This window comes from Xenopus laevis, chromosome 2S (genome assembly GCF_017654675.1).
Source record: "Xenopus laevis strain J_2021 chromosome 2S, Xenopus_laevis_v10.1, whole genome shotgun sequence".
Classification (NCBI taxonomy): domain Eukaryota; kingdom Metazoa; phylum Chordata; class Amphibia; order Anura; family Pipidae; genus Xenopus; species Xenopus laevis.
Window position 1 is genome coordinate 150,644,971 of NC_054374.1, and position 12,778 is coordinate 150,657,748.

The window sequence follows — 12,778 nt, forward strand, 5'->3', positions numbered from 1 at the left end:
TGTCAATTTCCCAGCTGCCCCAAGTCATGTGACTTGTGCTCTGATAAACTTCAATCACTCTTTACTGCTGTACTGCAAGTTGGAGTGATATCACACCCCCTCCCTTTCCCCCCAGCAGCCAAACAAAAGAACAATGGGAAGGTAACCAGATCGCAGCTCCCTAACACAAGATAACAACTGCCTGGTAGATCTAAGAACAACACTCAATAGTAAAAACCCATGTCCCACTGAGACACATTCAGTTACATTGAGAAGGAAAAACAGCAGCCTGCCAGAAAGCATTTCTCTCCTAAAGTGCAGGCACAAGTCACATGACCAGGGGCAGCTGGGAAATTGACAAAATGTCTAGCCCCGTGTCAGATTTCAAAATTGAATATAAAAAAATCTGTTTGCCCTTTTGAGAAACGGATTTCAGTGCAGAATTCTGCTGGAGTAGCACTATTAACTGATTCGTTTTAAAAAAAAAAAAAATTTCCCATGACAGTATCCCTTTAAAGAGATACTGACATCAGAAAATAACCTTCTTTTTTTTATTATCTATCAAAACATTGTCTTTGAATGCTATTTATAATTTTGCCATAAAAGTATTTGCCTGATGCTTTTATATTACCTTTCGTACGACCCTGTTCCTCTATGAGGGAGCTGCCATATTTGTGCAGCAGGAGCCTGTTAGCATTAGAAACTCTGACAAGTTAAGAAGGGACAGTCAGGTTTAGGAACTTCAAGTGACAATGACTTACAAAAGCAGAACTATCGGCGAAAAGTGATCAACATGACCTATAGGTAACTTTTAATGTAGATTAATATTTTTAAAAGAAAATGTTTAGTGTCAGTATCACTTTAAAGTCGTTGACTAACTCAGAGTTAGAGAGCTGAAAGGCAGGAAGTCGTGCTCTTGCTACAGTCGTGCTACATACAGGGGCCGATAAAAGCTGCCGACAGACAGAGTCCATCCGACGGGCTTCCCCAATCGATATCTGGCCAAAAGATCTCGATCGGCAGGTTAAAAAAAACCCTTCTGATCGCCACTGCATCTATGCGTGTATGCGGTCCCACGTTCCAACCGCCCATATCAGATCCATTATGAGCCGATTGTTGGTCCCTAGGGCCCACGACCGGATCAGCCCGATATAGCCCGCTTCAATGTGGGCATATCGGGTCGTCAAACGAGCGGATGTCCATGGCCACCTTAAGTCTACTAGAAAATAATGGAAACATTAAATAAACAAAACCCCTCCCTCCCCACCCCTAATTTGCATGTGCAAATTTGGATTTCGGTTCTGCCGGGCAGAAGGATTCGGCCGAATCTGAATCCTGCTGAAAAAGGCAGAATCCTGAATTTGGCGCATCCCTACAAATAATATTCACGGAGGGAAAAAAAGCAGTTTTTGGGTACGTCAGGACAAAATTTTGATGTAAAATTCAGGAAGACATTACTTAAAATCAGTAGGGATGCACCGAATCCACTATTTTGGATTCGGCCGAACCACCGAATCCCTCACAGAAGATTCGGCCGAATACCAATCCGAATCCTAATTTGCATATGCAAATTAGGGTTGGGAAGCTGGAAAACATTTTTTACATCATTGTTTTGTGACAAAAAGACACATGATTTCTCTCCCACCCCTAATTTGCATATGCAAATTCGGATTTTGTTCGGCCAGGCAGAAGGATTCAGCCGAATCCGAATCCTGCTGAAAAAGGCCGAATCCCGAACCAAATCCTGGATTCATTGCATCCCTAAAAATCAGGGAAATGCACCAATTGAACCGCATTATAAATTGGTGGGACCACGAATACAAAATGTAAAATGCGGGAAAACTTCAAATCAGGGGACTTAAAATGGAGGTTTCACTGTATCTCTGCCTCTTATAGACCTATATAAAGTGATCTGCTCACTGGTTTTAACTCTATAAATGGCTGCTCACAGGCTCTCGTCCCCTTGTTGTTCTACCCCTTACCATACTTTGTTTCCTTCTCCCTTTAAAGGAGAAGGAAAGCTAAAGAGGCATTTTATTGCCAATGGATTAGCTGCAATAGTGCAAGCTAGAATGCTATATTTATTCTGTAGAATGTTTTACCATACCCGAGTAAAAAGCTCTAGAAACTCTTGTTTGGTTAGGATAGGAGCTGCAGTATTAACGTGGTGTGACATCACTTCCTCCCTGAGTCTCTCCCTGCTCTGGGCTCAGATTACAGCAGAGAAGGGGGGGGGAGCAAACTGAGCATGCTCTTGCCCAGGGCAATGAGGTTTAAGCTGAAGGCAGGAAGTCTGATACAGAAGCCCATGAGTACACAATAGAAGGAAAGAAATGCAGTGTTTCTTTTGACAGGGGACTCAGAGCAGCATTACTTTGAGGGTTTACTGGTGTATTTAGGTGGACCTTTCTGATAAGGCTTACTTAGTTTTAACCTTTCCTTCTCCTTTAATGGAAGCATGCATCATGAGCATATAATGGGACAGACACTGGAGTCTGGCTGGAACTATTAAACAGAATCCATTGAGAATACAGGGCTGTAGCTATAGGCCTCTGGCTATATAGCTGACTCAAAGCACAGAGCCCTTCCCCAAATCCAGCATCACGAGAGACGTAGCTCTAAATATAAACCTCGTGTCCCAAGTGCTGCCGAGGGATATTTTGGGATATCGAGACTAAAATATACATTGTCTACTGTGTCACATTGAGGCCATGAGGGATGAGTAGTTACCCAAAATAACAGACAGTGAGACTTTTCAGGATTATGTTGTGCTCCCTGTCCCACTATAGAGGGGAGTTCATGAACAGACCGGGGCAAGATAAACAACATACAGCCTTTGCCTTTCAGCCCTTTTACCGTAGACCCCACCTTTCCATGGGTGCTGTAACACTGAGCAGCTAAGCATCTTGTTTGCATCAAAATACATCCAGTACAAATTAGGGATACACCGAATCCACTATTTGGTATTCGGCTGAATCCCTGGTGAAAGATTTGGTCAAATACCGAACCGAATCCTAATTGGCATATGCAATTAGGGTCAGGAAAGGAAAAAGTGGAAAAAAAATTCTTTTGTGATGCAAAGTCACGTTATTTCTTTACCTGCTACTAATTTACATATGCAAATTAGGATTTGGTTCGGCCAGGCACGGATTCGGCCGAATCCTGCTGAAAAAGGCTGAATCTCGAACCGGTTCGGTGCATCCTTAGTACAAATGTTCTGTGGCTTTAAAGGGGTTGTTCACCTTTGCCATAATTTTAGGTACGATGTAGAGAGTGATATTCTGAGACTATTTGCAATCGGTTTTAATTTTTTATTATTGAAGGTTTTTGCGTTATTTAGCTTTGCATTCAGCAGCTCTTCAATTTGCATTTTAAGCAATCTGGTAGCTAGGGTCCAGGTTACCCTAGCAACCATTGATTTGAATAAGAGACTGGAATATGAATAGGAGAGGCCTGAATAGAAAGATCAGTAATAAAAAGTAGCAATAAGAATACATTTGTTGCCTTACAGAGCATTTGTTTTTTATAAGGGGTCAGCGACGCCCATTTGAAAGCTGCAAAGAGCCAGAAGAAAAAGGCAAATAACTGTAAAAAATGAATGATGAAAACCAATTGAAAAGTTGCTTAGAATTGGCCATTCAATAACATGTTAAAAGTTATCTTAAAGGTGAACCACCCCATTAATGTTTGCAAATGCGATTGCTCTTAAAAGCGTCTGCCCCTTTCTATTCTCTGCACTGCTGGTTCTGACTGTTGGAACAATATGAGAGAAGCCAGTGTGTGCCAAGCAATGAATGGTGTTTTTTGGTGCTGTTTATTTTGGACAATGGTTAATTGATAATTGCTGATACAAGTGCAAGTCCATCGAGTAGTGTCTTTGCACATAACTAGAATCCCAAAGTTGACTTTACTCATATTGTGCCACTTGTTCTTTTACAGGCCAGCACAGATGGGGGATCAGCTGGAGCACTAACTCCTCAGCATGTCCGAGCTCATTCCTCCCCGGCCTCCTTACAGCTGGGGGCAGTGTCCCCCGGAGCTCTTTCCCCTCAGGGGGTGATTACTGGCCTAGCACCACCTTCTGCGCAGCACCTCCGACAGTCTTCCTACGAAATCCCAGATGATGTTCCTCTCCCTCCTGGATGGGAAATGGCAAAGACACCCTCCGGGCAACGATACTTTCTAAAGTAGGTTTTTGATTTCTTGAATCAGTGTTCATTAGTACAGGTTAAATAGTGGATAACGGATAACACCATTATGTTCTACAGAGCTTATCGGCTGTGTAACCTGAGCCTTTCTCCTTTGAATGGCTGCCCCCATTGCTACACAGCAGCTTATTTATAAAAACTATAGTAGTGTTTCTGAAGCAAACACACCAGTTTTACCAGTGCAGGGCAACACTGCATTATATTTTTATTACTTTAAAACACTTATTTTTTGATGTTATCTTTTCTTTAACAACATTACTCTGGACAGTTTCATAACCCAGGTGCTGTTAATCGAGGGGGTGACAGGTGTAAATTTCTCCTTCCGTAAACCTACACTCTTCTATTCACTGGCTAAGGGGCTAGTATAGTGCATCAATACTTTCTCTAGGGTAATAGGATTTGTGCTGTTTAAGGGCAGAGGCAGATGGGCAGATTCGGGGAGATTTAGTCCCCTGGCGACTATTTGCCTCTTCTTCGGGGCAACATCTCCCCGAGCTGCCTTCTGCTTGCTAAAATGAAAAATGGCCTGTGGCAATGCACTCGCGCCGCTTCGATTTCCGAAGTCACCCGAAGTTTCCTCGTGAGGCAACTTCGGCGACTTCTGAAATCGAAGTGCTGTGAGTGCCATTGCGCTAACGTTTTCTCATTATAGCAGGTGGAAGGCAGTTCGGGAGATTGTGCCCCAGAGAAGAGGCAATTAGTCGCCATGCGACTAAATCTCCTGAAATCTGCCCATGTGCCCCTGCCCTAAAGGTGATCTAAACCCCCATAGCTGTTAAATTGATTCCTTACTTGGGGTCTTTGTCAAGATAACAACAATGATTCCTGAACCTGATCAAAATCTGTTGAATTGACCATACACCTCCAAATCTGCTTTTTTATCAAGATTTCTGATTGGCCCCCTACAAGGGCCTATAAGCTGCTGCCTCTTTAAAGGAGCAGTAACATCAAAAACTAAATTGTTTTAAAGTAATAAAAATATAATGCAGTGTTGCCCTGCACTGGTAAAACTGCTGTGTTTGCTTCAGAAACACTACTATTGTTTATATAAATAAGCTGCTGTGTAGCAATGGGGGCAGCCATTCAAAGGAGAAAAGGCTCAGGTTACACAGCAGATAAGCTCAGTAGAACATAATGGTGTTATCTGTTATTCACTATTTAACGTGTGCCATATAGACCTTTTTTAATTTAATTTCCTCTGTTTATATTAGGGATGCACCGAATCCAGGGTTCAGGATTCGGCAGAATCCTTCTGCCCGGCCAAACCGAATCCTAATTTGCATATGAATATTAGGGGCGGGAGGGAAATTGCGTGACATTTTGTCACAAAATAAGGTAGTAAAAAATGTTTTCCCCTTCCCACCCGCAAATTAGGATTCGGATTGGTATTCGGTCTAAATCTTTTGCATAGGATTCAGGGGTTTGGCAATTCTTTTGTGAAGGATTCAGCCGAATACAAAATAGTGGATTCAGTGCATCCCTAGTTTATACTATAGTAGTGTTTCTGACGCAAACAGATCAGTTTTACCAGTGCAGGGCAACCGTGCATTATATACTTTTAAGACACTTTCATTTTTTGATGTTACTGTTCCTTTAACAGTTTCTTGCTCTTGGGCTCAAAAAAGGGATTTTGGTTGCGATTTGGGGAGTAGACAGCGGTGGGTGGACAGAGGTAGGAACTGTACAGAGGCCAGACTTTTAGTCTGGTTTAGTTTTCCTTTAATAAACCTGGGCCCATGTTGTGTGTTTAGTAACTTTGCTGCACAAGATTTATGGACAGAGCAGTGGTCTGAGTGGATGAGGCAGCAGCAAACTAATAGACACATGCAGAGTGCTGGCCTTAACCTAAAACCATTTCATTTACTTAATGAAAGAAGTAATTATGAGCAACTATCCAGTATACATCCACTAAAAATAAAATTGAATGCAGTGTTTTTTTAAATTGTTTCTGTACTCGTTGCTCGTTTTTGCCTCTTGGAACAATCTTGCAAAAGCCAGTTCTACTCCAGGTCTTTTAATCAGCCGGGTTATGTTACTGTATATTGTTTTCTAGAGTCAGAACCAGCACTTGGGGGAAAATAAACAGTTCGATACTGCTTTTAAAAAACAAGAGGTTGTAGGATTAAATCGTTCGCTGCATGACCTACCAAAAGTGGCTGAAGATGACCTTTGGAGAACTAAAGCTTAACTAAAGAAGTAGCTAGAAATGTTGTACATTGTGCATCAGATTTGAATAATCAGCCCTGTAGCATCAGCTTATATTACAGGCCTCATGTTCTGCTTGATAATTTGCGACGACCCCTAAGCTTAGCTCAGCTGTTTAGAGCCCACTGAGCATGTGAGTGACACTTTCCAAGATGGTGACCCCCTGTGACAAGTATGAAGTCCTGGATCATTGCTGCTATTGACAAGCTAAAACTTTAGGCTAGAGTCCTGCAGAGGGTCCGGTACCTGCGGGTTGCGGGTAGAAGTTCCGGGTGCGAGTATAGACGCGGGCCGGCGGTTCTGCAGGTTTGCGGGTCGGGCTGCGGATCTTCTCAATAGCGATTTTGACTCCTTTTTCTGATCACGCCTACTTCCTGTTTACAATGGCAGCACTTCCTGATTCTTGATGGTCAGCGGGTCGTGGGTCCGGATTGTGGATAAGGTACTTGCGGGTCGGGTAGCGCGTCCAAGCAGGTAAGAATGCGGTTCCGGGTTGCAGATTGCAGTTTGTGGGTACGGGTTCCAAAAAAATGGACCTGCTCAGGACTCTACTTAAGGCTGGTGCAATAAGTTCAGTATATAAAACATGGCGTTTTTAGTCAAATTCATTTTTCGGGTTAAATTGTTCATTAAGCAGTCATACCCCTATTATAAGCACAGTTCTGCTGGGAATGATTAGAATATAGTGACTCTGTAACCTTTTTTTTTTTTTTTTAAATGGGACCCAGTTTAATTATGAATAGCAGGTTCATGGCCTCACAATTAATCTTATCTTCCTTTTTATTACTGTTCTCAATAAATGTAGGTGGTGTTTATTAATGGGGATGATGGTCACAGATTGATAAGAACACTCCTTCTGTTGGCATTCACTACTTTGAATTTTATAATAGGGAATTTGTAGTAAACACAGTTTCTAATTTAGCAGCAAAAAGAACTGTGCCAAATCAGAATGATCCCCCCCCCCGGGGCAGAGATCAGATCAGAACGGGGGACTAGGGGAACCTGTTGGGGAGCACCACATATCTGGTTTATTTTTAATCAGTATTGGGCAGGCAGTCAGGTGAACCCAATAAGCTGCCAACGCTAACTGCCAACTATTCTCACCTGTATGTACCCATGAAAGTGCCATAGTAATGCATAAGCCATAGGCAGAGAGAGATGACTGGATATCACAGTCCATGAATCTCTTTCCTTGCAGCCCTGCGCTTTGTATTAAAGGAGTTGTTCACCTTTGAGTTAACTATTAGTATGATGTAGAGAGGGATATTCGAAGACAATTTGCAGTTGGTTTTCATTTTTTATTATTTGTGGTTTTTGAGATATTTAGCTTTTTATCCAGCAGCTCTCCAGTTTGCAGTTTCAGCCATCTGGTTGCTAGTGTCCAAATTACCCTAGCAACCATGCATTGAATTGAACAAGACACTGGAATTTGAATAGGAAAGGCCTGAATAGAAAGATGAGTGAATAAAAGTAGCAAAAACAATGCATTTGAAGACTTACAGAGCATTTGTTTTTTTTTTTGATGTGGTCAGTGACCCCCATTTGAAAGATGGAAACAGTCAGAACAAAAAGGATAGTAATTCAAAAACTATACAAAAGAAAAAATGAAGCCCCATTGAAAAGTTGCTTTGAATTAGCCATTCTACAACATACTAAAAGTTAACTTAAAGTTGAACCACCCCTTTAAGGTCTCGCGTTTCAGAGGGAACAATAAGGGGCCCAAGTACACACAGGACTGGCAATCTCACCTGAATGAGCGAGAGCATTTGTTCTCTTTCAGCCATCCATGTCAAAAATGAGTCAACGATTGAAAGAGCTGCTTTCTGGGAATAATCAGCCTGATTGGGAAATATAATCTCCCCTAAATGCCTTCCCGCCGGCTACAATGGAAATTGCCAGTGGGATTGCACTCGGAACACTTTGTTTTCCGAAGTTGCCTCACGAGGAAACTTCGGGCGACTTTGGAAAGCCGAATCGATCAAAGTGCCACCCCGCCGGCGATTTACATTCTAGCCGGCAGGAAGGCATTTAGGGGAGATTAGTCGCCCGAAGAACAGGCGATTTGTCGCTGTGCGACTAATCTCCCTGAATCTGCCTGTGTGCCCTGACCTTAAAGGGCCTAAATCCAGCCTTCCTGCAAACAGTGGGATTGAGAGAGAGTCTGTGCATCTGTGATAGACGTTATGCCAGCATATAGGACTTGTTCAGGCAGGGAGACTAGAAGCTGCCACCTGTATCTGCCACCTGTATCTGCCACCTGTATCTGCCACCTGTATCTGCCACCTGTATCTGCCTAGCAACCGGCTTCATTATTGCTGTACAAGAACTGAACAGATTTACCAAAATATATCATCCAAATCCAATCTAATCTTGTGATAATTTTCACACACATAGAGATAAGTCATGCCAAGTTGGTTGATGTTATCCTTGGTTATCAAGTATAAAAGGTTCAACCTTCACAACAAGGTACTGAGACCTTCCAAACTTTCACACATTGTAGATCTCACTCTGGAGAACCATCATTTCATCAGTTATCCATTTATTTAGAAAATACACAGCATGTTTTGGATCAAAGATCCTTCCTCAGGTGCTTGTGCATACATTTGAGCAATGTTCCCCCATCTTTCTTTTTTTCTATGTAACGAAACCTACACCCAGAGCAATGTTCTGCCATCTTTTTCTCTATATGTAAAGAAGCCTAAAGCCAGAGCCATGTTCTTTCTCACTATATGTGATGGAGTCTGCAGTCAAAACATAGTTTTTCTTTATTCCTTTCTCATTCTGTGAGGATGCTTAAAGGAGAAACAAACCCTTAATTAAAAAAAAAAAACCTTACCCCCCTCCCTCCTCCCACTAGCCTAGCAGCTACCCCGGCAAATGCCCCTAACTCTTTACTTACCCCTCCGTGCAGATTCTGTCCGGCGGGGTTCACAGCAGCCATCTTCTTCTCTTCAGTAATCTTCGGAATGAGAGCTGCGTATGCGCGGTTGGAGCAGTTTTCTGCTCCGTGACAACTGCACATGCGCTAAAAATTGCCGAAGCGCCGATCTCATTTGAAGATTATCGAAGCGCCTGAAGATGGCGACCGTGAATTCCACTGGACAGAATCTGCACAGAGGGGTAAGTAAAGAGGGGCATTTGCGTAGGGTAGCAGCTAGGCTGGGTGGTGTTTTTTTTATTTATTTATTTTTAAGTAAGGGTTTGTTTCTCCTTTAATATAAACCAAAACTGTCAGTTCCCATCTTTGTGTCTCTGTAGAGAAGCCTACACCATGAGCCATGTTCTTCCATCTTTCTTTCTCTTGTTTCTCTATGTAAGTAGAAGAGCATTTATCCAATACCACATGTAGCCTGTTTAATGTTATAGCAGATGTGTCATGAAATCAACCTGGACTCTGGATCTTTGGTTTTTAATGTTTTGGTTTACAAAGCATCGGTTTTCATACTAAGCATCTCAAACACATGATACTGTTGGTTTACTAATTAGTTTTTTTCAATTTGGTTTCTCATACTTTTTTATTTTTAACAAATATGTTTGAATGTATTTAATATTGTGCATTTTGTACTTGCTATGTTATACAGTGTTAAAGGGATACTGTCATGGGAAAACATGTTTTTTTCTTTTCAAAACACATCAGTTAATAGTGCTGCTCCAGCAGAATTCTGCACTGATATCCAATTCTCAAAAGAGCAAACAGATTTTTTTTTTTATTCAATTTTGAAATCTGACATGAGGCTAGACATATTGTCAGTTTCCCAGCTGCCCCCAGTCATGTGACTTGTGCCTGCACTTTAGGATGGAGCTACTTTCTGGCAGGCTATCTTTTCTACTTAATGTAACTGAATCAATCTCAGTGGGACTTGGATTTTACTATTGAGTGTTCTTAATTCTACCAGGGAGCTGTTATCTGGTTACCTTCCCATTGTTCTGTTGTTAGGCTGCTGGGGGGAAGGGAGGGTGTGATATCACTCCAACTTGCAATACAGCAGTAAAGACTGACTGAAGTTTATCAGAGCACAAGTCACATGACTGGGGGCAGCTGGGAAACTGACAATATGTCGAGCCCCGTGTCATCTTTTAAAATTGAATATAAAAAAAAATCTGTTTGCTCTTTTGAAAAACAGATTTCAGTGCAGAATTCTGCTGGAGCAGCACTATTAACTGATGCGTTTTGAAAAACAGTATCCCTTTAAACAAATTCTTGTAGCTCTTTCTTTGCAGTGATCGAACAAACAGCTGACCCCCCTACATCCATTTTATGCTGCTCTTTTGTTTTCAGTAGGAAGGAGAACAGCCTTCTCAGGGCCATTTGTTCTCAAGCCAAATAGTAAACAGAAAAGCAGGAGTGTACTCATCAAAGTACACTTAAGCCGCAGAGAAGGATGCTTAAGCCGCAGAGAAGGTTAGGGAGGTGAGCTTTCATCTGGTTTGATGATGTAGTGTTGATGGAGAACCAACCTCTTGTCCTTCTAAAATCCTCACTAATGAGGCCATTTGGAACTATTTGAGAACGGCATGCTTTCCTCTAAAGGAACTTCTGCCCTGTTCATATTTGCAGAGGAACCTTTGTTTTTAAGGAATTCATTTCTCGGTTTACATAGCAACTTTGTTTCTGCATATTTGGGGTAAAAGTTGGCATAAAGGATTGGCAAAGGTGTAGCACAAGCCTTCTACCTCTAGAGTTTTCCAAACACTAAATCAAAATCCATGGTTAAAAGAATTTGCACTTTCTGCTTCTTTTGGAATACACTTATACCCACATTGTAAATAAATTGTCTGGTGGACAATAGCCCTTCTTCTTGTATGTTAGTTATTTGTTATTGTTGAGAATTATGGATCTCACCTTCTCTCTCTTGGCTGTGAGGTTAGGAAATAAAAGCCAAACTTGAGCTTGGGGAAGAAGGTCTCATTTTGCACTGTGTACTCTGGTTTTCATTGTTGGCATGGGGAAACATGGGCAATACTGGAGCCTCGTCTAAGGTAGAACATGTCCTATTTCAGCAGTGATGTCCCCGGGATTCTTATTCACCAAGCAATCCTTATTCTTCTATGCAATTCTGCCCATTGATACTGGTACTTTTAGTGATGCTGGTGTGGCTGTGGTCAGTAGAAGTAGCAAGCCTCTAATGTGCTTTCATATACTTTCATGGGAAACCTCCATAAGATCATTGCTGGCCTGTCCACGGCCTTCAGCTTTTGATAAGATTTAAGAACTATAATGCATATGGCACTTGGACACTAGCATAAATGTAGAGAAGTGCAGTCCAAAAGCAGAGGCCTAGATGTCCCTAAAGCTGGCCATAGACGCAAAGATCCGATTCGTACGATTTTCGGACCATGTGTGGAGTCTACGTTTTTCGTCCGGCGGAGATCGGTCGTTTGGTCAATCGGACAGGTTAAAAGATTTCTGTCGGTTGCCGATAATTTCTCTGCTTGTATTGCCGATCGTAAGATTTTCAGTGGGAGACTGTCGCCAGCTTTGTCGGACATAACTTTCGTACGATTGCTGTCAGGGGCAGAACATCGGCTGATCTGTTCTGTTCACCTTTATTTGATCTGAATGGTTAGAGGCAGGTCGGGAGATAGGGAAGTCCGATCGTTCGTTTCCTCGTGAGGCGACTTCGGAAAACGAAGCATTCAGAGTGCCATTCACTGGCGATTTACATTCTATCCGGTGGGAAGGCAGTTTGGGGAGATTAGTCACCCAAAGAAGAAGCTATTTGTCGCTGGGTGACCAATCTCCCGAAATAGCAGCGTGTCTCTGCCCTAAAGCTAACCACTCACCACTGAAAAGAGTTTACAATAAAGAATTAGCATTATGCAAAGGTTAAATCAATGTTTAGTGCCAGAGTCTGTCTGGAGACGCTTTACAGTCCAAATTAACTTTAGAATTCATGGGACTGTTGGGGGAGGCTTGGAATTTGCTGTTTAGCAACTGGTTGGCTTATATGTATGAGGTGCTTCCTCCCTAAGAGCTTACATTTTCCATGTTCCCTCACTTCTGTCTCATCTTACCAGGGAGGGCATTGGCCTCAAACAATCTTCAAATAAAGTACAAGCCTTGCACCTTCCACATGTCACCTTAGGTTTTGTCTTGGGTTAGCCTAGTCCTGCTCTAATTTGTTTTTTACACTTTATTTTGCACTCTTTTTTTTTTCCTTTCATTGTAACCGAAAACTCTGAGTTCATTTCTAAAATGTGTAGCAGACTTTGTTTAAAGGGGAACATTTTTATATAAGCGTCATCATACTGAAATGGGAAACTTTCTAAATACAATCAATAAAAAATACTGTACCAATCAAGTTTATGTTCACTATCCCTCTCAGCATCTGTTTCTCTACATTCTGTCTTTATTCAGCAGTTGGGTGTCAGATATTCATTGCCAG

At 42.0% G+C, this 12,778-nt stretch overlaps 1 protein-coding gene across 5 annotated transcripts in view; it reads left to right on the plus strand.

Moving 5' to 3' along the window:
* The window catches only part of yap1.S (Yes associated protein 1 S homeolog), a 54,244-nt gene that overhangs the window by 13,040 nt on the left and 28,426 nt on the right, over nucleotides 1-12,778 (plus strand). For 4 of the 5 annotated variants that reach the window (XM_018247978.2, XM_018247976.2, XM_018247975.2 and 1 more), the window contains exon 2: nucleotides 3,919-4,166. In XM_018247978.2, the coding sequence (XP_018103467.1) occupies nucleotides 3,919-4,166 (248 nt within the window). 5 annotated transcript variants of the gene reach the window in all.